Source organism: Notamacropus eugenii, chromosome 4 (genome assembly GCF_028372415.1).
Source record: "Notamacropus eugenii isolate mMacEug1 chromosome 4, mMacEug1.pri_v2, whole genome shotgun sequence".
In the NCBI taxonomy this organism is placed as follows: Eukaryota; Metazoa; Chordata; class Mammalia; order Diprotodontia; family Macropodidae; genus Notamacropus; species Notamacropus eugenii.
Window position 1 is genome coordinate 24,722,726 of NC_092875.1, and position 24,891 is coordinate 24,747,616.

Sequence of the window (24,891 nt, forward strand, 5' to 3'; positions counted from 1 at the left end):
GAGTTGATTACCTGGGGTGCAGCTTGGCCAACAATCCTGGGTTTGTTTTTGGTTTTTTGTTTTTTTCCAAAAAAGAAGGCTCACGCTTCCTCTTGTGCATATGATTTATTGCAACTGTTTGCCTTCGCCATTACGTTACACCTAGAGGTCACTTTATTCAACAACAACAAAAATCCACATCACTGAAACTCGGCTTCAAACCAAACCCCAAGCAGCACATAATGAGACTGCTCCAGAAAGTGAGGGAGAGGCAAGTGTATGGGGCCTTACTGCTTTCAGCACAGCTCTGTATCAAGCCCGGGTGCCTTCGGCATCCCAACCAGAAGTCCTAGCTCAACAGCAGTGGTTTCCTCTGCCAAATGCTCGACTGTCTCTGCTTGTGTCCCTCAGACCTGTCCCACTGGTACCTCCTACCCGAACTTCAAGGTAGGCATGTGGTCACTGCAGCTTTCTAACCAAGCAGAGTTAATAACTTGCTGAGCCATTAGGTAGAGAGGAATTTAGGTTAAGAAGTTGAAGGAAAAGCCTCCCCTCTCCCAGGCAAGTCCAAAATCCAACTATGTACTTGGAGGACTAAAGTTGGCACTACAGGCTTATAGGCTCTCTACTGGTCAGAAGAAAAACAATTGCAATTTCAGGGGGATGTCCTAAATCCAATCTACTCCCACACCCTTCTGTTCTTTAAAAAAGAAAAAGAAAATCCAGAACAGGTAGAAGAGACTAACTTGTAGAAAAAAAGGAAAAGATGTGAATTGTGATTAGTGTGTCCTCTAGAACCCTGTGAAGCACGCAGCAGGAAAGGGGGTGTCAGATGAGTACAGCTGTACCTTAAAGCCCACGCTACAGAGGTGCCTTATGGCTCTCAAGCTGCCCAGCGGGGGCGTCAGAAGCTGGGCTAGAATGCTAAGACCACCTCAAATAGGTCAAGAGATGGAATTGGCATGAACTAGAAACCTTGACTGAAGGTTCGGTTGTGTGAGTGTCAATACTTTATTCTGGTGTAAATATTGGAAGCTGGAAAATACACTGTATTTAAATTAGTTCCTTTGGTTTCCCCCTTGATCTGTGGAAACCCCCCCCACCCCCCAACAGAGCTAATCTGTGCAAACTCAAGTCCTTAAAAACTATAGCAGCCAAACAAAGCAAAGGAAAAAGAAAACAGCAGATGGAGAGGGCGTGGGGGCGGAGCCTCACTTGGTGTGGACCACCGAGGTGCTGAACAGCAGCTTCTTCTTCTGCTTCTTCCTTTTCTTTCCTCCCTTCTCTTCTGTTAAAGGAAGTACGAAGACAGGCCTTAGCGATGATTCAGGGCGCAGATGCCCAGAGCCAGGGGGGCTGAAGCCACCAAGTGTTTACTAAGCACCTGCTCTGAGTAAGGCAGAATGAAATGATCGGGATCCAGGAGACTAAAAGGGGGTAGGGAACGCCCAAAGAGCTCATCATCTACTAGGAATATGGACCCACCAATGACCAAAGTCCTTCCTCCGATGATGTCATGGAGGCAAAGAACCAGACATGGTGACTCAAGTAGGGGAGAGATTAAGAAAGGTGGCTGAAATGTGAGCAGTTTGAACAATGAATCCCATGTAAAGATGGGGCCACAATCTATTTTAAGAGATAATACCCCCAGTGTTGAATGAGAACTTCATGTTCACGTACAAGGTACTGAAGTCGGGTGGCTTCTCTGCCCTTACCAGAGAGGAGGTCTGAGGAGGCCGGGGTGTCCAGTTTTAGGAAGGCTGCTTCAATCGCTTGGCTGAAGGAATTCTGGAAGCTGGGCACAGGTACACGGTCTGAGTTGTCACTTTCCCCATCACTGTCCACAGGAGCAGGAGGAGCTAGAGTGTTCTCATCTGGAAAATGCCAGAACACTCTCAGGGCAGGGATCCCAAGCCACCTAGAACTATGAGACACTCCCCTTACAGCGATGGGTCCTGCCATCAAATAGCCCCTCTCTCACCTTTTTTGGAGGCAGTTTTGGGCCACATGTCTGCTTTTGCTTTTCCAACCCTCAGCATCTGCCAAAGAAAAGCTAGAGTTAGCCAGGACAACAAAACTTGTTTTGCCTAGCACATTCCAGTTTCTCATCCAGCCCCATATTCCTACCCTGACCCAGAGCTAATAAAGGGAAATGCTTAGTACTAAGCCTAGACCAGATCAGTACTTAACAGAACAGTCCAGGCTAAAGTCAGCCCAGAGCCCTGGATGACTTTATTCACAAGTGATTAAGAAGAATATACAGGGCACTCACAAAGGGCCTAAGAGGCCCACAATGAGTCTAAATACATAATGCTTGCTATGACTCTTAAGCTGGTTCCTGACACATTTTCTCCCAAAGGCCCTCCATTCAACACCTTCCTACCTACCTTAAAACCCCTGCCAGTCTAAGAACTCAGATGTGCCAAGCAGCGGCCATTTCTGTATTGTGGATCCAGCTGAGGCAATGAGGTGGTAAAGTGGGCAGAGCACTGGGCCTGGAGTCAGGAAGACCAGAGCTCAAACTCAACCTCAGACACAGGCTGGCTGTGGGACTTTGGGCAAGGCACACCTCACCCATCAGCCTCAGTTTCCTCAAATGGAAAATGGGGATAATGACACCTGCCACTCCAGGTTGTTTTGAGAATCGTGCACCGTACAGGGCACAAAGTAGGTGCTTAATAAGTGCCTCTTCAGTGGGTCTTCCCTTCGGCCTGCCAGTTCTTCTCAAAACACTCACACTGTATACTCCCCTTTATTCCAAGTTGTGACTTGCCCCTCTGAATACCCACGGGCTTTCCCAAGACTTGGGCTTTCCCGAGACTGGCCTTACATTTCTCCTAGGAGCATCTGAAATCCAAGCCCCACGCCCACCCCTGCAATCAGACCAGGCCTGGTCACTCCATGCCATCTGCCATTTACCAAGAATGTCCTAAGCAGGCAGATGTTTGGAAGCTATTACAGACCAGAAAAGCAAGCTGCCTTTTCCTTCTTGTAGGAAGAATGATTGAAAGCTAAATGACAGGAAAAAAGTAATCCTCAGGTCGGATTTCCTGGCTCTAACATGGGCTCGTAACTTGCCAGTAACATGTCACTTTGCTTTTTGATTCCAGCAGATGTTCCCCATTTAATGGGAATTCTGTTCAAGTGCACATAATGCCACCTGGATTTTTAATATGCTGTCCTTAAAAGACCTCAGGCCTAATCTGATTTCAAAAGGAGGAATATATCAGCAAAGGTAAGACCACTGCCAGATTCTTGGGCACTGTCTACTAGCTCCAACATCTAGGACCCCTTTCCAATCCTCACCAACCCCATTTCATCATATTCCAATGTTCAACTTCAACCCATCACTTGGCAGTGCCAGTTCAAACCTTCTTTTGTAAAGGCTGCTCCAAGGAACTATCCTGACCAAGACGCTAAACCACCTGACCCACTAAACTAATGGCCAGGGAGAAATAGATTCTCACTCTCAAAAAACTTGAGCCACAAAATACTCTTCATTAGCTATGTGAATGTTAAGATTATTAAATTACCCTGTAAAACTGACTTGGATGGGGTCATGCTGCTGTACTTCTGACTATTTTGCAGGGTAAAATAGGAGAGCTTGGCTGCCAAGGGTTTTACCTAAAACAACCTTTATTTTCCTCCTCTTCCTTGCCAAAGTGAAGAGAATGGGATTGTATAAAACCAACCTTCCCCTGGCCCGGACTTCCTAAAATTAAAGGGAGGAAAGGAATCCCAGATGTACATTTTACACCCACAATTCAACAGTCTTCAAAGCGCATCCATCCCTGCCCTTCTCTTGCACAAAGGCCCAGCTGGCTCTTCCACACACACAAACTAGCCCTGACTCACACTTGTTTGGTAATGGTCATCACAGAGAGTGCTATTAAGTAACTTGGATGGTCACCATTTTCTGAAAGGGGAATTTAGAGGGGAAGTTCTAGAAATCATCTGCCTTATAGTCAGCTCTCAGTGACACATGTACAGAGAAGCCCAGGGAGTCAGGCATCAGGGTTTGCAGCCTATCATAGCAGATGATCTCATTCACCAGGTCCCTTTCCATTAAACAGCATGCATCATAGAAAGGTCAAGGACAGAATAAACAGCTTCTCTAACAGCAAAAGGTTTACCTGGGCAAAGGAAGGAAAGGGAGCCTCTTCTTCCAGGTTCCCAACGCAGAATGAAGGGTTGCCATGACCATCAGTGGGTGACGAAGCCAATGTAGAGTCTGCAAAGAAAGAACCACAGTAATCCTAACAGTAACTTAATGAAAGCTGTTGTTTTCCTCAGAAAAGGAAGAAAATAAGAACAAAGCTCAATAATCCAAGAAGATATTAACCAAATTAAATTTATCAAACATTAATCCACTTTGCCTTTTCACCATACTCATAAAGCTAAAAAGCTTGGTCTATCACACCAAGAGGAGTTGGAGATGTTCACAGAGGAACTGAATTCTGAAAAAGATTCCCTCATGTGCATAAATTCCCTTCCTTCCCACCTGAAATGCTGGCTGGCTCCCAAGCTCCAATCAATGCTCTAGAGAAGAAGAGTTGGATACAAAAATCCTCACTTGGCAGATCTGAAAGGGGCAACTGGGTTACATTTTCCCAGAGTAAAAACTAAATGCAGTTGGAAGCCAAGCTGGGTACATCAAGCCTCAGCATGGCTCCTCAAGGTGGTGCACTGTACCTACTAGGTCTCCATGGAGCTACCTAGTACAACCCACACCTGAACAAGAAATTCACTGCACAATATGACAAGTCATTAAGCCAACCAGACTCCATTTGAAGAAGGGGAACCATTATCTCCCAATGTGGTTCCTTCATTTTGTACTCACTTTAATGATAAAAAATTTTTTTCTTATGTCAACCCGAAATCCCTCCCTGTGAAGGTCTATTCATAGCTCTAAGGATGCGATGGTAAGAACCAGCTGGAAAAATGAATTGCTCCTCTCCCTCAACAGCTCTGCATCACTCCCAGCCAGGACTGGTCAGGACTGACAGTCTAGAAACAAATGCCTATGCCGGGCACCTTCGCCTACTTTAAAGGTGGTCTTCCTGACACTCAGAAAATCTATCATGAAAACAACAAAACTATTTCCTAAACTGAGGTGACGTATTCTGATAGGAGAGGCTAATGGTTTCAGCTGTGGTGTTTAGTACTAGGCTCCAACTCTGCTAACTTCTCTAACTTGTGACCATCTGGGGCACAATGACTTGCCATACCCACCTGCATGGGACCCTGGGCTTCTGCTAAGAGGAGACTGTGAGAAGGAACCATGGTCCTCAGTGCTGGTGAGAACCAAAGCAGGATCAGGAGAGCAGGCATTGAAGGCAGGAAACTGCTGGAGATTCTCCAGAGCGATGTGAACTTCAGGATCTACAACGGAAGGCAGGACAACTCAGTCTCAGACAGGATCTCAAATTCTCCCCCACAGCCAAGTTGTAACAAGATCACAGCCCCCAAAAGCAAATTACGCCCAAGAGAAATATACAGAGCAGAGAGTGGGTGCATATCAGTCCACAAGAGCATCGAGAAATGAAGGTCTCAGCCTGGCCGCCCTGTCAGTTTTCCTGACTAGCGTCCCTCAGGCATCAAAAGCCTTTGGGCTGCCTGTCCTGACAGTTACTCTTCTAACACCTGGAACCCAGGGCCAGAGAAGGCCTACATCATCCCCTCCCCAACCAGCATCAGCAATGACAGAAAGAACACAGGATCCTGGTCAGTGAACCCGGGCTTGGATCTCAGGCAGTTTACTCCCCCTCTGGGTCTTGATTTCCTCCTTTGTAAACTGAAAGAGCTGGACTTGCTCTTCTCTAAGACCCCTCCTCACTCAGCTGGTCTCCAGGCCTGCAGAGCTGCAGTCAGAAGAGCTCAGGTGGAGGCCAACGCTGACCCCTAAGTGACCCAGAGGCCACAGCCCTTTCCAGAGGGTGAGAAGATGGCTTGGGGTGCCAACTCAGTGATGCATGTAAAGTAGACCCCAGGTAGACAGGCTGCTGCCACTCCATGGTCTTCTAACTTACACTTTCCCTGCTTCTTGTTTTCTTCCATCTCGATGCGGCGCTCTCTCCGCCTCTCCTCCCGAGCCTTTTTCTGCCGTAGCCGCCGCCTTTTCTCGATGTCATCTATGAGGCAGAGTCAGGAAAGGATGTAAGCCAAGTGCTTAACACTGCAGGACAGCCAGAGCCTGGTCCCACCTTTCTCCACTCCCAAGCAGTAGTGCCCACAGATGGGTCACTCAGAGGTACCCTCCTCCCCCAACACAACTCACTCACGCTGAAACAGCCATCACTCACTGTTGTTCTGGCTGTAGAAGTAACAAAGTGGAGCCTTCCCACCCCAGGAGAGATGATCACCTGAAAACACTTCCAGGGTTTCCTTGGAAACAACAGGCGGCTGCAGAGCCAGCTCACAGATGCTGAATTCACAAGTGAGAGGCAGATGGCAGAGGTAACGATGGCGCTGTCGGACATCCTACAGCACAAAGGGGAGCCAGTTCAACAAAGACCTAAGCACTGCACCCACAGACAATGTTCAAGAGGGAGAGAACACGCCATCCAGCACATCCCAGGCCCCGAGAGCTGAGGAGGTGGCATCCCCTGCAGCCCTGGGCTCCGGACACTGACAGGGCCTGGCCATGCACTGAAGCTCTATCTTCACTGAAGCATGAGCGGTGTCTGCACGCACAACACTCGACCTCACCTCCGACATCGAGTAGCCAGCAATCTCCACCACTGTGGCTGTGATCCTCTCGGGGCTCTGCTCCAGACTCCCATACTCCCGCACAAGGCAGCGCACATTCACAGGATGCAGAAACATGTACTGTCCATCCTCCGCTGCGGGCAAGAGTCATCATCACCCTTTGCCAGCCCTATTCAAGTCTCAGAGCCCTCCCAATGGTTCAGATTAAGAGACCCCTTTGGTGATCTGATCAAAGCATGTTCAGGGATGCCCAGACCTCCTTAGTGCCACTAACCTTGATAGAAATAGTAACAAGGAGAGCTGCCCAAGGATCTCGTACCAAGCATGGCCTTGGCCTCCTGCTGGCTGACTTTGCTGCAAGTGGTCCCCTCTGTACCATTTCTATCCAGTATCTCTGAGGCGCAAACCTCTGCTACCACCCCAGGCTCCAGCTCAGCCACTGCCTCCTCCTCTTCCACCAGGTGGGGAGAGGGAAGAGGAGGAGGAAGAGAAGATTCTCTGGGGCAAGGGTCCACAATTTCTTCATCAAAAGCAGAGAGATACTCCAGAATACACTGTTGAAACAAAAGCTCATTAGCAGCTAAAAAGATGCTAAGAAGATGCATAAGCACCATCCCCAACACCTGGATTCTAGCTCTCACTCTTGTCTTCTCTCTGGTGTATCACTCAGCTGGCCTCTAGACAGTTTGGTTTCCGCAGACTAACAGTGGGAATCTGACCACCTATTCCTCTCTGTGTCAGAGATGTGAATAGTGAATGAACACATGGTGAGGGTTTGGAGAGCCCCAGTCACCAAGACGAGGTGCACATCTACAAGCTCTTTAGGTGACAGATAAACAAAGACATTCATTAGCTAATTAGCATCAAGGAAACACACCCACCTGGGGGCTGGGCTGGAGCAATGGCTCTTTGTCCAGGGGTGCTGCTATGAGGACCAGCTCTTCTACTGCTGTTACAACCTCAGTGACCTGGTCACTTCTGGCTTCGTCCAGTCCTGACAGAGCTTCCTCTCGAGCCTAATGCCAGAGAGAAACATGGGGTTCATCCCATCTTGTTGAAAAACAAAATCCTTTTTGCAAGGAAAGGAACTGTAACATCCTTTCCCAGGAGCAATACGAGGGCAGCGTGTACTCTAACCAAGTCATAACCAATGTTTATATTGCACAAGCTCAAGAATCCCAGATCTGGACCCCACACCACAGGAGCCAGAGATGCCTTCCATGGTGGGTGGGGCAGGCTGTGTCACTGGCCTGACCCCTGCCTTTTTCTCTGACTAAACAATCTTTGGAATCCTGCCAGCTCAGGCCTGTCAGCATCTTGGCCCAAAGCTGTTAACAGGAATGAATCAGTAGAGCACGTATTAGAACAAAGGGGACACTCACCACTAGTGTTTATAGTCCAAAAGGCCAAGGGCACAATGCTTCCCCATCATACACAGTCCTCTGAACAGAGAACACAAATTAAGTATGCAATTTTAACTTGATAACCAGACCCCTAAGAAACAGAGAACACCTGGGAAAGTTTCCTCAATGCTCCCAATGTCCAGCAGAGATCACCAGAGGGGAAGCAAGTAGCCTAAAAAGACAATTTCCTCCAGGCTCAAATTCTTCCAAAGTGCTCTATAGGGAAAAAGTTCAGTTAACCCAAATGCTCCAGGAATAAGGGTACCATGGTTTAATTAGGCATAAAGAGAATGAAGACAGCAAAGCCAAAAAAAACCAAACCATATGTGATGACTCCGCCAACAAAATCACAGAGACAACTATGCCACCCAAGGCAAGGACACAACCTTCCCTTCTGGTCACCAATAAACAATGTTTTGAGGGGATGTATTTCTTAGACAGGCTGCTGGGATGTGGCATTTGGTCTGATATAAATGAAAATGTTTAAGATTTCTTTTTGTAAAAAATTCTTCTAAAATCAGACAACATGTGTAAACAGGAAGGGACCTGCCCATGTTCCTAATACAGAGAAGCCGAAGTTAATTCTGAGCCTAATGCCATGTGGGCATTAGAATTCAGCCCTCCAACTCAACAAGTCAAACCTGCTTCTCACTCCCAGCTCGCTTGTTTGTCCACTGATCCCCTCCTCTTCCCAGGCCCCTTGGCTTGAGACCAAGAGTCATCTTCCTCTCTTCCTTCTTCCCTCCCCCCCCCCCCCCCCGCCCCAGGCAACAAGTCCTAACTATGAGCCTCTGAAATACCTCACCTATCATATCTGTCCTACTATGTTTAATCCTCCTGCTACCACCCTGTTTCAGGCCCTCATTATCTCTCACCAGAACTATTATTAGAAGCAAGGAAACCAATGAGCACAGGGCTCTTTCTTCTAACCTATCCTACTTAGATGGCTTTTACTCAAAAGCCTTCAAGCACTTAAATATCCTTAACACATTATGGGAAGATGTGAATGAGCTGGTGCTAACTTCCTTCCAACCTTATCTCCCACTATTCCTCCCTCACACCTTTACAGTCTGACCAAACTGGGCTTCCCTGGGGCCCAGTCTTTCCCATCTGTGCCTACCCTATGAGTAACATGCTGATCTTGCTGGTAATCCCACAAGATGCCCTTACCTCAACAACTCAGTCCACAAACAACACACCCAGCCCTCAAGACTTGGCTCAAAGGCTCCTCTTAGCTTTTAACAAGGAAGAACTAAAGAAATTAAAACAAGATGTCCTGCTGTGACTTACCAGTCTGCCTAGAAATCCTCTGACCTTGTTTTTCTCTCTTCTTAAAAAAGGGCTGTAAATTACATTATACACAAGATACATCTGAGTTCCAGTTTCACATACACCTTTCCAAATTTTCTTGTTCCTTTTTCTTTTTAATGGCACTCTTCTCCAATCGTCAGACACAGGGACCATTTCCAACGTTTTGCTTTTCCATTCAGAACAGCTATCTTTTACATACAGATCCATTCATGATTTTGTAATAATGTCTCAGGGGTAGGACTGAGTCAGGTCATATCAGTTTTGTGACACTATTATATGGCTCACCAGGACATCTGCACCTGTCTATGGTCCCACCACCAACACACTAGATAGAGGGCCTCAACTTTGCTTCTAATTAGCTCCATGACAGCAGAGACCACATATAATTCATCTTTTCCCCCATCATGGCTGTGCTTCAAACAAAGCAGACCTCCATAAACATATCAATAAGCTTCTTAGGGGCTTGATTGCAATAAGTCCACCCAACAACTGAACATGCCTTTAAAGATGCAGGATCATATTCTAATCAAGCCACAGCACAAAATTAACTCATGGGAAAGAGGTGAGTTAAAAATCATACTAGCCCCAAGAGACACACAGAAAAGCCCCAGAGATTTGCCAATGTGTGTTTCTCAACACTAACTCCCTCTCTCCAGCTTGTCTCCAATGCAGACTGTACAGGCTCCTTCACAGTCTCCTCACCTTGAGCTCCTGGAGGGCGGCCTCGACAAAGCACGCCTCAGGAGAGTGCATCTCCTCAGCCAGCTGCTGCTCCAAGGCGGCCTTCTCTTCTAGAATCACTCTCTGTAGCACCTGCTCCTTGGAGGCCAACAGGAGTTTAGAGTATTGGCTGTGCTGGTCATCTGTCCAAGGGAAAAACACCCAGAATCCCAACCTGGTGAACCTACTGATGCCAAAAACCTATGACCGAAAGAGCTATCACGATCAAGGTTGTGATCATCACATATAAAATTTAACCAGGCTCAAAAGCTGAGGATTCACTTCATTTTGCTGGTCTTGTAATACCAACAAGAAAACCCACATCCAGCAGCACAACTAGGACTAGACCAGATTGGCACTGCCTACCACAGTGGTGTCAAACTCAAAACACTGGATCCCTGTGGCTGCACATTGACTTGGAAAACTACAAATTAACATTATCTGTATTGTATCATCTTTTTACTTATTTTGTTAAACATTTCCCGATGACATTTGAATTTGGTTCTGGCTACACCTGGGAATTGGGGACAACCTGTGGGCCCCAGGGTTTACATCTCTGGTCTACCAACTCAGAAATCAAAGGTCACAGGAGGCTCCTGAGAGGCTGGGCCAGGGCACTATTAATTAAGCAGGTAACTCACCTCCAAGATGAATAGGCTGATCAACATTCATCCACTTGGATTTGGGTAAAGCCACTAACACGCCCTTCTCCCTTCTCATGAGCTGCATTGTGATGGTATCACCAACGATGTATTGGCGTGACTCTGTAGCAACGACACTAGAATTTGGGAAGAGAACCGTCAAGCGGAGATACCATAGCACCTGAAGTGCTATGGACTAGCCAACTGCCTCTGAGCCTCACCTTTTGAGATCCTTCTTGTGAACAGAGCTGTAGCAGATGGGACATTTACTCCAGGTCTTTTCACTCAATGAAAGGTAGTGCAGTATGCATGCCCAGCAGAAAATATGCCCACAGCGTGTGATCTTGGCTGCCGTTGGTGGGTAAAGGCATATTGGGCAGGATGGCACCTCATGACTACAGATGCGCTAGAGACACACAAGAACAAGAAGGGTGAGAGCGTGGCCCACCTGCCCCTCCCTGGCCATCCCAGATACTCCTCTGCATGCCCATACCTTAGATTATGCCCAAGAGAAACAATTTATAAATCACATTTACAAGCAAATCTGTTACACTTCAGGATAGCTCTCTGTGAGCTCCTGGGACAAAGTGGCTAAAGTGTGTTGTATGCCCAGCAGAGAAGCAGCTTGGCTTTGCCTTCAAATGCACTGACTTTCATGCCAACAAGAACCCACACTCTTTCCAAGGTACGGAGAGGTAGAAGGTGATTCCTTAGAGGGCTCATTTCTCCTTAGAGAAGATCTACAAGATAAATCAGGCCCACTGGTATGATTCAGCAAGAGACTGTTTGAAGGCTTTCCAGAACTTTTAGCATTCATAATGAATACTGAAAACAGCTATGACTGCCTTTATGTTTCCCTTCTCTTGATGAGGAAATATAGCTATGTGGCTCATTCATCTGCTGGCTCTGTCCTTGGAGACTAGTTTTGGGATATTTTTACTTTAATTGAGTACAAATATTTGCAACAAGCCTGGTGTCCAAGCCTGCTGAAAATGAAATCATGTCCTTGCAATGATCACATTCTGGCTCTAAAAGTCAACTCACCCTCTCCTCCAAGTTCAGCTAGTTATTGCTTTCTGACATGGTTGGACCTTTTACTAGAGCTAGAGGCTGCAACTGAGGCTGTTCTAACTCAACTATCCCTAGAACCAGTGCTAATTCATCAGCAACATACTGAATTGCTTATCCATGGAAAATGGGGTTAGAACTTCATAACTAAGATCCTCCACTGGAAGACACAGAAGTCTCAGCAGATCTGACAGAGGAAGGGAGGAAGGGATCCCTTGAATTTTTTCACCCACCCACTGTCAACAAGCTTAGTTACGTTACTGACCACTTGTTCCACAAAGTCCCAGTTGACTAAGGTGTCAGGGTCAGCAAAATGCACTGTGTAGTCTTGGTCTTCAGACACGACAAATTGGCAGCTGGAAGAGAAATTGGGGGAGGAAAACAGCAGCCCATCAGTAGATCTGGCAAACAAAAGTCATACTGTCCAATTTCAAGTCAAAAGCAGTCCCACATACTATCTTATACACAGAACTCTATATTTGGGTACCACAAACAATTCTCTACTTTGACAGGTTAACAAAGGCCCAGTGGACATGAGTTTAATAAGAACCACTGAACTCAATTTCCTCCACAGCAAACGCCAGTTCAGCCCCTCCCCCAAGCCTCTCTAGAACTAAAAATAGCCCAGAATGCTGCTTTGTCAAGGGCTGAGCAGCCAGTTTTGTCCCCAGAGATTGGACTTGGGAAGCAGTGAAGTAAATAGATACCTGACCTAAAATCAAATTCAAGCCTTAAAACTATAAGTTTCACACATCTTTAGAACAATATGTATCTTTTATCACAATTCTAGGGAGGGGCATTTGGGTAAGAAGGCAGTTTTATTCTATACGGGACATCAAGGTACCTCCACCCACCAGGCCGGCCCTTTCAGTACTAATCAGTACCTCGATCCCACACCCATAATACAAGCAAACAGCTTAGAAGAGCGACAGAACAATGTCCTCAGGGGAATTTACGTTTCTGCTCCATTTCTCTTCTACTCACTTGGCCTGTAAGAAGAGTTCCTTGTTAAAAGGTTTTTGTCCCCATTTGTTCCTCTTCCCCCAGTTGCCATGTCCATTGCCTTCAAAGTGACCTGCCTGGCCACGGGGTTCAAAAGTGAAATTCAGTAAGTGGTTTAGATTTATCTTCTTAGGACCAGAGAATTGGGCAGGGCTGAACTCTGCCCGTTGAGCCTCTGCTACCTTGAGGAAAAATGGCAATATTTTAGATGAAGATGACCCGAGCACTGAGTTCACTGCAGATGCCAGTACAACACCCACTACTCATTAAATTCTACTTTGACCACATGAAAAAATAAAGCCATAGCTAACATTAAAACAGGCAAAAAACAAAGCATTTGCCCACTTCAAAGAGAACCATCTAATCAGACCAAGTAAAAGAGCCCCCAAAAGCTGCCAACTGTTGACTAAGCCAGTCTGCCCTCCTGCAGGGCAGTAAGTTATCGAAGAACAGAAAACAGCAGGAACCTCTGTTGTGCAAATCTGGGTGTAAAGGGTTTTTATCTTATTTTCTCCTTTAAGCAAAAGCTTGAAGCAAGGTGTCTACCTCCTCACCCTCATTAGTTACTTGCTCCCTGGGCCAATCTCAGCTGACACTGCCCCTTGGAACTGAGCTCCCCAGGACACCAACCTGCTGAGGCTCACTCCCACAGGCTTAAAGATCCTGCCAGAAAACACTCTCAGACACACCTCTACTCATTTTTAACTGAAACTGACAGAATTAGAACTTGTGGGCTAACTCCCAGGCTAGAAATAAATCTTATCAGCACCAAAGTAAAAACCAATTTAACAAATACACAATCAAATAAAAGAAATCCTGCCTCACACACACTGTAAAAGCACATGGCCCAGTCCGCAGGTTTTTCATTCTCCCAGCACTTCCATCATGGAAGACATTGTCATGCCACCAAAGTGTGGCTTGGAGCCAGTCAGGACATAAATTAAATGTTATTCTACAACTAAGAAGTTCCAAACAGGACATTATCATTGCTACTTCAAGAAGAGTATCTACACAAAGCTAAAGTTCCCCAAATCATCCAAAATATCTCAAAACCCAGCGATTATGATGTTGAGATTTGCAGCAATCATGCCTCCAAAGGTATGTTCACCACCTTCTGAGGAAGAAGGAGCAAGAGTTTCAAGAAGGGAAGGACTTTCCCACAAGCGCCCAAGGTGATACTTCAGCGATCTTCACCAAGCGCGGATGCCACGGTTCGTGGAGTCCAGGGAGCCTTCACAGAAGTCTTACCTCATCTCGTCTTCCACCATTAGAAGAAGAGCTAAAGAGTTTGCTGCTGCCGCCGCCCCTTGGAGGGGGCATCTTGTTAAAAGTTTTGCTTTTCTGTGAGTTGGAGCGACGGGACTGGTTGTTAAAGTTTTCATTTTTGGGGTAGGAAGTTTCACGTTTACGGTTATAACGTTTGGATCCACTCGCACTCTTCCCATCTAAAAAGAAAGAAGACACAAGTTAAAGTTTTATGAAGTCTCGGCTTCTGAATCACCAACAGGCAACATATAAGCTTTCCCGATTCCCACTGGCTGGATTTGGGCCAGGCCGTTATTCTTCATTAATACATTACAAAAGTCAAGGCAAAAGCAGCTGCATTCATTATAAATCTGTGTGGCTTCTACTGGTTTCTTCTGAAATTATGATGAACATAACTATATGTTGCTATAACTTTCCCATGATCCTATTCCAATTTTGGCATTATGGTCTACAGACCCCTGAGTGTTTTTGATGACTGGGGCTCTTATGAAATAGTTTCAAGGGCTGATGATTCTCATAATTCTACTTCCTGTACAGAATTTATAGTCATTGCTCTTGGAAACACTCATGCAAAAAGTGCAGGACCCAGTGAAAGTAGACTATTCCTGAGCTGTAAGACATGATGAACATGAGAAATTCAAAAAACCCAAGAAGATTTATAGTAACTGGTGCAAAATTAAGAGCAACATGCACAATGGCTACAAAAATGTAAAACAAGAAATCAATCAAATGTAATAAAACCCAAGTGAAATACATAATTTAACAAATTATCCAAGGTGAAGCACTGGAACACGCAACACACAAGTAAGGGAAGATGAAAGCTAAACTCAGTCAAGGGAGTAGGACAATACATATTTTACCTAGAAAATTTTGGTGTTGAGATAAGACACTTTCTTTAAACCATTAAGTATAACTTCAGCTAGGCCCCTCACACATCTATAAAATAGGCAGAAAGACAAGGCAACCTAAAAAAGTTTCCTGGTTAAGACCCTAGAAATCAATACTACCAGAATATCATTACTGGATTCAGTATAAAAGTCAGGATGAACAAAACTTTAGGAAACCTAATATATGCCTATAATTTTTCACTCTAAACAGAACACTTATGGGACCTTCCAACCACCTGCCCCAAAGCATGACACCTCAGATGTTATCTAGTTCAAAATTAGACAAAGAGGTGAGGCACTCCCAAAGCAGCCCTCAGCAGAAATGGGAGAAGAGACCACTCTGATACTTCAGTTATATCAACACTGATTTGGAACAAAGGTCAAAATCACAATAGCAAGAGGCCTGGACTCGGAGGACCTTGATTCAACTGGCTCTGGGACTTTGGAAAGTCACCACCTCACTGGGCCTTGGTTTCCTCATCTGTAGAATAGGGGGCAATCACAGATCCACTTTGTAACCCATAAATGTAAACAGAAATTCTGGCAATCCCACCCTGCAGCGGCTGATTGAGTCACAGTAATAAGAGTGTACACAGCAATGCACAAAAGTTTCAAGAAAAATAAAAATTTCCCCTTTAGTAAAAATTTATTCAAACCAAGTCAAAATCATCAGTTAACTCAATACGTCATGAAAACAGAAATTCAGTATCTACAGCAGGTGGGGGGGGGGGGGGGGCCAGGAGAGCCCTTCATGGCCACATGCATGGGATCAAAGCTCTGCAGGGCTTCCTCCCCAAACTGTACAGATCAAACCAACATTAGCCTTGTAAACCAGAAAAAGGTAATTTTCAGAAGTCAGGATGGCTCAGGTGACCTTTAAACCTGGATTTCAAATAAAAGGAAGACTGAGGCTTCCCCCAGAAAGGAAACCCAAGGATAAGCAAAAGCCCTTCGTGTTTCGGCTGCAGTGATCACCTCCATCCTTGGTCAGTTACTTCAGGTGGGCTCCATCATCCACAAACCTGCTCCTATCTCACCCCCTTGGGGCATTTAAGAGCTAGAATTATTGTTACTATGTGGGCAAAATGACAGCAGTTGGCAGTTTTGACAGGATGGTCACAAAGGATCCAGCCTGGGTTTCCTCATGTTCACATTCCCAATAATTCTGGTCAAAAGTAGCATCTACAATTTTCAAACTCTTGAATGAAGTTGAAAACTTGTTACTCATTTATCTCTGCTACCAAGAGGGCTGTCATAAATGTTCTACATGCTGGAAAGGATCCAATTTTCAAAGGTGAATTTGATGTTAATCATGTGTAAATACTCCTGAATCCATGAAAATTATGTTGTTAATCCCTCAAAAAGCTGAAAATTCAGAAGTAGACACTTCTAACTATTCACTTCCCTGGGAATTAACCTTGAGAAAAGAGGGGGAAAAAAATTGGAGGAGGCGCCGGGGGACACTGAAAAGAGCAGATGGCCAAATGTTTACTTCTAGAGATGAGCACAAACATTTCATCATTTCTTAGGGCACTGACAAGTTATGTGTATGTTAGGAGTCACCATGAAGTAGGGGGACTGGTAAGGATAGCTCCTAATGATCTAAAATAACTAGTTGGCCTGTGATTTGCAGAGACTTGTCCACTCACCCAGAAGGTCAGTCTTCAAGATTTCCCCCACTATTACAACACCAACAAGGAACAATTTCATAATGCTTACAGAATCACTGATAGAAAACAAGTTCGGGAAATACTTAGTTCTGAAACACCAGAGATGATTGCAACCAACCATGTTACAAATACATGATTTTACAGGAGCTACACACTCCACCCCAACCTCTCTGCTTCCATTACACTACAGCGAGCAAGTCAAGACAGCAGAACTGAGGGTCTGCATATGTCATCTCTAACACTGCACACCCGGCAGCAGAAAGATTGCAGGTGCAGCCAGGCCTGGAGCCCAGAGATAAAAGCTCGTCGCACTATTTTTGCAAGGAGGCTGTTTGTTTGTGGAAAACTGGCTAGGATAACGTGGGGGCAAATTTTTTCAGCCAGACAGTGACTCAGCCAATAGGGATTCATTTTCAGACTGTTTACATGAAGAGGTAAGCAAGAAGGAAGCACTTAATCCTAATTAATGCTCCAAAACACACTAGACAAGGTTAGATGGCCCAGATTCCAAGCTCGAGGCCTGTGGTGGTCAACAAAGCAGTGCCTCCAAAGTGGACCATGGAGCCCTTGCCCATTTATATTTCTCCACAGCAATGATAAGGTCTCTGCAGTCTCTTATTCCCCACCTCCAAATTACGGACTCCATATATCATTTTCAACAAGAGTCCCAACAATTATTTGGTAACATGTCCATATATAACTCTTAATTGTGAAAGCATGGACAGGTGGCACCACTTAGGTCACAGCAGCAGTAGGAAGTTATGGCTGCTGATTCATAGGAGGATCATGGTCAAGTTTCTTACCCACAACACCCAGCAGAGTAGCTGACAGTGGGCAGCACAGGGGTTTGCTCCAAGGCTAGCTAACAGAATGGGATGACCATAAATACTAAATGGAACATGTGTCCAAAGTTTGGAATTGGAGGCCATGTGGGCAGGTGACAGACAGGGTTTGTGGACAGGGCAGAATGGGGCCATGGAAATCCTCTGATCTCAGTACAAAACTCAGGTCTGTTCCTCAAGCAGCACCTATCAAGTTCCCACACGGTGAGACTCCAGCCTAGAAGCCTCCAAGTTTGGTTTCAAGTCATTCTACTTTCTGAGGCCATAATGCTCTCAAACTTTCTGTATAATTCATTATAATTCTGAAAGGCAAATAAGTTTGCACTAGCAACCTGTGTACAGCAAGGCAACAGGAAGAACAGAGAGCCACGTTCTTAACCTGAAAGAATTGCTTCAACACCTGAACTTCTGTTAACCCTGACCTTGATAGGGCCCACCCTCCAGGACTATGGGGTAAGAGTCTGATTTCTGGGGCAACAACTGGGCTTTGCTTCACACTTGCTATAAAGCCAAGCTTCCTTCTTTCTACTCATTTGCCTTCATTTTTTTTCCCTTCCTTCTCTCCTACTTTTTTCTGGGCAATGCTCATGGAATATTTCACTGTTAAAAGTTCTTAAACAGTGTCATTTAATTCTTTACCAGAAGAATTACAACATTTATTATTATTACAGGAAAAAAGCTATAATCTATAAAATGCAAATTGCTACATAAATGTCAGCTACACAAATAGCAAAGGTAAGGGAACTTATCTGGACAAAACCACTGGGCTGTAACTGGAGAAAAGAATGGGCTGTTCCAATTTAAAGGCCAAGGAAATCTGGGGGTTCACCTATTTCTAGTATTCCAACGAAGGGTGAACACAGGCAGACAATTTATAAAGCTCTTTCCGAAGGTCTGCAAAGAGCTTCACATTTATTGTCTTATTTGAGTCTTAACACCTCTATTCTCCTGACACCAAGGTCTGCTAAGCCACACTGCTCCACCGACGAGTGCTTGTGGGTTAGAACAGACAACCTGACCGTTTTCAATCTCCCCAAGGTAGACATTTTAAACTAGAGGCAGCTTTGGTGAGGCTTTTGGTAAGACACAGGGAAAGGAAGGGATGGAAAGCTAGGAAGCCTCCAGGCTTTTCTCCTTCTTTTTAAGAGATAACAAGCATGCGCCTCACAGTTCCCTCCCCCACCCTGATCCTAGATTTCCTTGAGTAAACAAAGACTATTTGGAAGCTTGGGGTGGAGGGGAGCGTCCAAAGGGCCAGAGATCTGTTTACAAAGTCACTCTGAACTATTTTCCCATTCTTCCCTTTGGCAGGAAAGGATATCAACATGCCATGCTGTCAATGCCATACTTAGGTTTTATGTTAACATACATACAATCTACCTTCAACCAACCATATAATTCAATACGACCCTGAACATTTGCCAATATTTAAAACATACACAGTAAGCTTTATGCTTTAACCAATGTTAGGTTTACAGGAGTCATGCTTGTGGGGAACAAACTATCTCTCTGCAAGCACACGATAGGGAGTCCTTTTTTTGTCCTGAGCATCTAAGTAGCAGCAGATAGAAGCCACTGGTAAACACAGGCCGATCTGCGTGAGGTCTCTTTTTTTTAAACAAGTTATTTTAACAAAAACTTCTGTTAAGAGATTGTCATCCGTGTGTTTACACAGGACTCAGGGAAATCAAGGCCTCTGGTTATAAAATGCTCAGTACGCTCTGTAACTTTTCATTTCCATACAAAAAAATTTAATATATAATATCTTGGAAAAAGGTATTGAATTTTAAGGACCAGGAGAATTCATGTTAGGTAATCAGAATAAATCCACAATATTTATCCAGCACATAACTTGCTCATAAGTCAATACAAACATTTGCTTGTATGGGGGTATAACTCAAGTCTCTACCATCTTGGAGACAAAAGTAAAACTCAGCTCACTTACCCAACAAGTTCCGGGGCAGCAGCACACAGGTAACATACCCTCATAAAATAGCATTTTTAACAGTGTGGCTGACTTTCATATACTTCCTTCCTAGAGAACACCCTTAAGGATCAGAAATACAAAAGCTTCATAAATGGAGACTTAGAAAAAGTAGCTGAAGATTTGGAAGTCTGAATGGGAGAGCCACAGGTCCAAGAGAGCTCTGACCTGATATTAGAGTGCAAAAGGAAAACTTTCCTTCCCTGATTTTTCCATCAAGAAAATGAGGGTCCTTATGGCACCTTTAATATTTTCCAATCGTTTGCCCAGGCCATCACATCACAGTGCTTGCTGAACAGGTGATCCATGCTCAACTTCAAAGTGGATCTGTGATTAAATCAGGTGTGTACCAAATCCCAGAGCTAGGCCCTCAGCAGTCACAGCTAGGAAAGGACACTAATGTGCCTGAGAGGCTTCTGTCATTTTCTAAACTGACTGAGTCTTGTTCACACATGTTCTGAAACGGCACAACTGGATCTGTTGTCGTTACCCAGGTTTCATAAGCAAATGTCAAATGGAAAAAACACTGAGCAGTTTACAAATGCATGTCATGTGCCTGGTGAATCTGAATGCACTCACGGATGGTGGCTATGACCACTGTGACAAGGTACAAGGCAGGTTACGTCCAAGGCCCCTCGTTAGAATATATTTGTTTCTGAACTCAAACTACGGGGACGCCTCATGTGGAGACCATCGCTCTGTAAAGGGGTGCTGCCACACTCCCTAACCCCATTTTGTGTTCTTTAAAGAGAGAGTATTAAAACTGCCTAAAACCAAATTATTATGCCCTTTACTTTAGCTTCTGAGGTTCTCTGGTACATTACCAACCTAAAATCAGTTCAGGCATCTCTATCCTGTCTCCCAGGCTCTAAAATCAATCTCAACTTTTGTAGTCATGCCTTCCTTCCAGTATCAACCTATATTCTAATCCGGATTTGTTTGCATTTGGTTTAGTCTACTGCAGAGTCAATCAAAATGAAAGTGAATGGCGGACAGGAGGAGGAAGAGATGGGAAATGGAGCCCACACACAATAGGAAGGAAGATGGGACCTGGAAGCAGCCTAGGACTTGGTGTCACTTCCCATCTCTGGGTTTTAGTTTCCTACTACATAAAATAATGGAGTTGGAGTAAATGATCTCCAGCCTTCCATGAAGTTTTAAAATTCTCTATGATAGGCAGGTATTAGGAGAAGAGTTACACCTTATAAACAGAGAACTTGAAAACCATCTAGTTCAAATCCCTCATTTTACAGATGAAGAAACTGAGTCCCAGTTCACAGTTAGCTGGGGGCAGAAACTAGAACAAGCCCTTGTGAGGCAACAATGTCTTGCAAAAAGAGCTCTGGAGTCTACAAAGGCTGGTTCTGACATCCACTATATGGTTCTAACCTAAGGCCACTCACTTCCTTCTGTGCCCTCAACTCCCCTTCTGTACAATGGAGTCCGACCAGACAACCTGCAAGGTCCAGCTCTAAATCCTCTCTGAGCTACAATCAGAGGCCTCACCCACCCTGAAATGCTGTGGCTGGGGCAGGCAAGAGGAGAAGGGCCAACTAACACATTACAGAAAAGATAAACAAAGGTCTTCTCTGAACTCTTTGCTGAGGACCCAGGTGCCCAGTCTGAGGAGTGCTCTAGGATGACACATTTCCCAGGGAAATCCTGGTGACCTGAAGATCTTGTGGGTTACCTCTCTGCCCCTCCCTTACTGGGGAGAAGGAAAAACAGCTGAAAAGACAAGGTCACTGAATGAAATGGAAGGGTCACCCACAAAGCGCAGCATTCTCAGGCTCCAGAGGAAACAGGTCCAAGGAAGAAGAGGGATCCGCCTAATATGGTGGCAGAAACTAGAACCCAGGTGAGGCAGCAAGCACTGGGTGGTGTGGATGTGGGCACAGAGGGGAAGATGTGTTGCTTCCAGATCTAGTAAAGGGGAACGAAGGACATGGCCTCTGCCAGCTAGTCTCAGCCCAAAGTTAAAGAAATGCCACCTCAATGGAGACCTGCAGGAAACCTGGGTTCTAATCCTGCTTGGGCTACTTGCTCCACTCACTGTTAATAAAGTTCTTTCTTATGTCAGAATCTGAGTTCTCTCCCAGCCCCAAAGCTCTGATCTATTTTTGACCTCAATTTTACCATCTGAGAAACAAAGAAAATGACCCTTTGATCACCTATTTCATTAGAGATAGAAGCTATCAGAAGCTATCACAGTGACACTAAGAACTTTGATTCTAGAATTAGAAAACACTGGAAAAGGGCCTGCCACTAAGAGCAGAGGTGAGGCCACCCCCCCACCCCCCCCCCCCAGCCCCCCCAGCCAAGAACCTTACAACTAGAAGGAATAGAAGACTACCTAGTCCCACACACCCTCCTTTTACTAAGGTCAAAGGTGGGAAAGTGACTTCCCCAAAGTAACCTAGACCATAAGACTACAGATTTAGAACTGGAAGGACAGGTAGATAAAATGAACCTTAAAGCACCATATAAATGCCAGCTATTACTAAAATCCAACATCCTCCAAATCACACAGATAGGACCATAGATGTAGAGCTAAGAGGGGTCTCTATTGTTCAGTCATGTCCAACCCTTTGGGGCCCTATTTGGGGTTTTCTTGGCAGAGATGCTGGAGTCATGCCATTTCCTTCTCCAGCTCATCTTACAGATGAGGAAACTGAGGCAAACAGGGTGAAGTGACTTGCCCAGGCTCACATAGCCAGTAAGTGTCTGCAGCCAGATTTGAACTAGGGTCTTCCTGACTCCAGGCCTGGCCCTCTATCCACCGCACTGCTTAGCTGGCTCTAGGTGGGAAGATGGCCGCCAGAGGCCATCTAATCAATCCTCCTCCCCTTCCAATTTGAAGCAGGAAACAGAAGCAGAGAAGTGACTTGTCCAAGGTCACAGGCAGACTGTGGCAAAGCCAAGACTGGAAGGTAGGGTGCCACAAGACCCTGGGGATTACCTAATTCAACCCCACCCTTTTTAGGGAGGGTGGGAGAGGTGAAGACGTGCCAAAGCTACACAAGTAGCAAACAGGAGAGAGCCCCTTTCAGACCTAGACACTCCAATGGCCAATACAGAATTAAGTTAAGCAAATGAACAGTTTTAGACAAGTGAGCTATGACCGAATCTCTGGCACTAAATGAAGAGGAATCAGAAGGAATAAACATTGCTCAGCTTTGCAAGCTACCTTTCCAACACTGACCATGTACTAGGGAAGAAAAACTGAAATAAGTGAATTATATCAATAATCAGTTTTAAAAAAAGACTCAAACTTCAAAGGAAGCTACACAGCATCATAAAGACAATAAATTTCAGTAAAGACCAGAAGCAGGGTGGCAAGCTGAGGCCTCCTCAGCCTTCCTACCTTAAAGTAAATCACCAGGTCTGAAGGTGGCCCCACCTCACCCCACCACCCCCCTCCTAGGTCACTGCTTTGAAAGACAAAGAGCACTTAAGACAGAATCTATTTTAACCAAGGAAAAAGAGACCCAAAAAAGTCCAATGGCCAGCCCCCAGGTCCCACAGAGGTTGAGCAGCAAGGCGAAGACCAGAGCTCAGGATCTCCAACTGCCACTCCAGCTCTCCTGGCTTAAAGATGCCCCACCTGGTCAGCCCTACCCCAGACATTACAAAATGCACAGGCCGGCCCCATCCCACCTGCATGAGACTTTAGAAATCACCTCATCCAATTCAGGACTGACCATGGGCTAGAGAATCCAAACCTGGGTGAGGAAAACGAGGCCCACAAGTTCAAGTACTTGAGGTGAAGAGCTGGGTCCACATCCCCCCTCTCCAAATCCAGACCTCTCTCCTTCAAAAGGGATCATCACCTCACCCAGGAGAGAGCCCCACACCTTTAAAACTGGGAGTGATACTTGGCTTTCATCTAGTCCAATCCCAGCCAGGGCAGGGAACATGGCTACTCAAACAGCTGGTCACTGGTCAGGACAAACTTCCAGCCGGACCCTCAGCCTTCAGACCCACAGCCAACTGCGACCTCAGACCCTGCCCAGACCCTGAGAGAGACCACAGAGATGACCTAGTCCAATGCATTCATTTCATAGAGAAGCTGCATCTGGCAAAGACACGGAGCTCTGGACATCGGACTCCAAATCCAGCCTTCTTTGTCTAGGACCACCCTGTCTTTTCACCTCAGAGGGGAGCTGTCAGCCTGACTCCATGCTCCTCCAAGTCACAGGCTCACAGAATTTAAAGCCAGGAGTCTAGTCCCACCTTCTCAGTATTATAAAAAAGGAAAGTAAACCCTGGCCTTGGGGAGGAGGGGGTCACACAGCTACTACTACAAATAATATGGATATTACCAATAGCTTAAAAAGTATAGTGGACAGAAACCTTCAATGTCAGGAGGACCTAGGTTAAAGTCCAGCCTCAAACAGAAATGGATAGCTAAATCTGGTGGACAAGCCTGGGGTAGGTGTGAATGTCCACATTTGCAAACTGGAGCCAGAAGATTTGTATAGGCAAAGAAAGCTCCTCACAGGAATCTAAGCTGATGGTCTGGTCTCAGGTGCAGACAGAAAATGGTCACAGCTCATTGATAAAATCCTTTAAGATGGCCTAGACCCCAGAGATATCTACTACTATTGTTCAGTTGTGTCTGCCTCTGGGACCCTATCTGAGGTTTTCTTGGTTCTGCCATTTCCGTCTCCCGTGCATTAAGACAAAAAAGGTGAGCTGACTAGCCCAGGGTCACAGCGCTAACGAATGTCCGGGGCCAGGCGCGGGCTCAGGTCTTCTCCACTCCAGGCCCAGAGCTCCACTACTTTGCCACCTCGCTAGCTACTCCCATCAGGGGTCAGGCAGCTACGCTACGGGGAAGGAGGGATCTGGAGACTTGTTTTCCCGAATTTCAGCACACTATACTCTCAGCTAGCCCGGATTAGGACCCAAATCCTCAGGCTTCAACTCAAATCTAGAATATCAGCGGCTAATCTCACAGGAACAAGGAAGAAGCACGAGCAAGGCTCCTGGACTTGGCCGAGGCCCGGGCAGACCCTCGCGGCCGGCCGCCCCGGAGGGGCCGAGGCCCGGACAGACCCTTGCAGCTAGCCGCCCGCCCGCCCGCCCGCCGCCGCCGCGCCCCCGTCCCTCACCGCTCTTGGGCTTAGACTCGCCCGCAGGCCCCGCCGAGGCCGTGCGGGGCGGCTGCTGGCCTTTGCTGCTGCAGCCCCCGGAGGCTGAGGAGGAGCTGGAGGGCCCGCTGTTCTTGTCCATGTCGGGGGCGGCGCTGCTGCTGCTGGGCGAGCTGTGCGGCATCAACGGGGGCCTCGAGGGCGGCGGGGGCGGCGAGGGCGGCGGGGGCGGCGGCGGCTTCGGTCGGAGCGGAGCGGGCGCGGCGGGGAGCCAGGCTCATGGCGTTGGGGGCCGGCGGCGGACGGCGGGGGCGGCG

At 46.2% G+C, this 24,891-nt stretch overlaps 1 protein-coding gene and 1 long non-coding RNA gene across 2 annotated transcripts; one reads left to right on the forward strand and one right to left on the reverse strand.

Annotated features, from left to right (window-relative positions):
* Positions 1-90: 90 nt before the first annotated feature.
* On the reverse strand, positions 91-24,858 carry RNF10 (ring finger protein 10). Its single transcript, XM_072600259.1, has 17 exons — positions 24,596-24,858; positions 14,081-14,277; positions 12,815-13,014; positions 12,096-12,186; positions 10,984-11,168; positions 10,763-10,899; positions 10,104-10,264; positions 7,569-7,703; positions 6,962-7,241; positions 6,688-6,821; positions 6,342-6,459; positions 6,009-6,110; positions 5,212-5,361; positions 4,113-4,210; positions 1,961-2,018; positions 1,695-1,853; positions 91-1,267 (listed from the first exon to the last, which is right to left on the reverse strand). The coding sequence occupies exons 1-17, from the start codon at positions 24,756-24,758 to the stop codon at positions 1,191-1,193; spliced, it is 2,445 nt and encodes an 814-aa protein (XP_072456360.1). The 5' UTR covers positions 24,759-24,858; the 3' UTR covers positions 91-1,190.
* Positions 3,093-10,610, forward strand: LOC140499177 (uncharacterized). The gene is made up of 2 exons (XR_011965296.1): positions 3,093-3,214; positions 10,058-10,610. It is a non-coding gene; the product is annotated as an uncharacterized lncRNA (long non-coding RNA).
* Positions 24,859-24,891: the final 33 nt, after the last annotated feature.

What these genes read in the sequence shown, in the direction of transcription:
- RNF10 (XM_072600259.1), bottom strand. Translation starts at nt 24,758, where the DNA reads ATGCCGCACAGCTCGCCCAGCAGCAGCAGCGCCGCCCCCGACATGGAC. An exon ending in TGCTCCAGCCCAGCCCCCAG is followed by an intron (nt 7,242 to 7,568) that starts GTGGGTGTGTTT and finishes TTGTTTCAACAG; the next exon opens with TGTATTCTGGAGTATCTCTC. An exon ending in AAACAAGAAGCAGGGAAAGT is followed by an intron (nt 5,362 to 6,008) that starts GTAAGTTAGAAG and finishes CTTCCGTTGTAG; the next exon opens with ATCCTGAAGTTCACATCGCT.